We start from the raw sequence: 1,476 nt of genomic DNA on the forward strand, positions 1-1,476 counted from the left end.
ATAAACTTTTTAAAAAAGAAAAATGCAAAAAAGAAAGTAGGGGCTGTCTGGAGTGGTGACACGGAGGACGCTCCTTTGTCGTTTCCTGTCCGATTTGTGTCGCGAGCAAACCTGCTAGTAAGGTGGGCTGATTAGCACTGTCTCTGGATTAAAGGGTCGATTATGCAAATACTTATATAAAATTAGGATACCTACTGCGTATGGCGTCTTCCTCGGTCGGTGTACAGGTCATGTTGGAGTGAATTACTTTGCATGATTATCCGACAGGCGCAAACTTATTCATGTACAAGCATCTCTCTCCGCATTAATCACACCACACGGTTACCTAATCTGTTTACATAGCTCGATCTCACTGGTACTGCCCGCCGGTCCCGCGCGCCTGCGAGAAGTCGCTCCCGACGTGCGGGTTGTGCGCAGCGCTGGGACGCGCCGTGCCGGTCCCTATGCCGATGGGCCGGGTCTCGGCGACGCCGGCTTCGACGTGCCCTCCCGTGGGAGCGGCGCCGTGGCCCTGGGCGCTAATGCCGGGCGCGCCCTGCGACGGGTGTTGGTACGTGCCCGCGCCGGTGGCGCGCTGCTTGGCCGCCGCGGTGGCGCGCATGGCGTCCTGCTTTTCCTCCTCCGCGAGGCGCACGCGGTCCCGCTGGTTCGCCTCCGCCGCGGCCTTGTCCGACGCGTTGTGCGCCGTGGCCTTCTCAACCTGCCCCTGCACGACGGCACGGGTCTTCTGCATGCCGGCGTTCGCCGATGCGCCGAGGTTGGCTGTGGCCTCCTTTGTCGCCTCCATCGCGCTCTTCCCGGCCTGCATGGCTGCTCTCTCTCTCTCTCTCTCTCTCTCTGCAAGTAGTGTCGTTGTTAGCTAATACTAGTAAGGGGATTAATCGAAGGAATTTTCGAGACCTGAGAGATGATTGAGACGAGTTGCTTGTCCTCTTATAGAGGGGCTGTAAACGGATAGTGTACACAGGTGTAGTGCATGGACATGCAAGTGCCTCCGTGGTGACACGTTCTCCGGTGCACGTGGGAGACGCTCGCCGTGCGGCGCGACGTGTCCGGACACGAGGCAGCGTGTCAAAGAAGTGCACCTCGTGAAGCTGGTAGGAAGAGGCGAATTGACCGTCTTGGAGTCTTCTAGGTACAGCCGTACAGCGCTGACTCGAGAGGTCCGTCCAATTCAGGTTTAAAGGGGATGTTTGGTTTTTGTCCTACCAGCTAACCTAAAATTTAATCAGATGTTAAATTAAAACAGTGCTAAATTTTGACTGTTAAAATGATATTTGGTTTGAGATCAAACTAAACTTTGGTTGGTTAAAAATTTTGACGGACGATTTGACTGTCTGAGATTTGTTTAGAAACGCTATAGAAAAATTTTGGCTAAGTGGAGACCAGATTTTTGAAACACGATTAAAATTTGGTTTAGCTCGCTTTGACTCCTAACCAAACAGTTCCAAAATCTTCATGGTCGGTGCACAGGTC

The 1,476-nt window shown here is 53.3% G+C and overlaps 1 protein-coding gene across 1 annotated transcript; it reads right to left on the reverse strand.

Annotated features, from left to right (window-relative positions):
- Nucleotides 1–203: 203 nt before the first annotated feature.
- On the reverse strand, nt 204–890 carry LOC133896268 (11 kDa late embryogenesis abundant protein-like). Its single transcript, XM_062336844.1, has one exon. The coding sequence runs from the start codon at nt 806–808 to the stop codon at nt 350–352; it is 459 nt and encodes a 152-aa protein (XP_062192828.1). The 5' UTR covers nt 809–890; the 3' UTR covers nt 204–349.
- Between the last annotated feature and the right edge of the window lie 586 nt (nt 891–1,476).

The sequence above is a fragment of the Phragmites australis genome, chromosome 16, assembly GCF_958298935.1.
Source record: "Phragmites australis chromosome 16, lpPhrAust1.1, whole genome shotgun sequence".
Lineage (NCBI taxonomy): Eukaryota > Viridiplantae > Streptophyta > Magnoliopsida > Poales > Poaceae > Phragmites > Phragmites australis.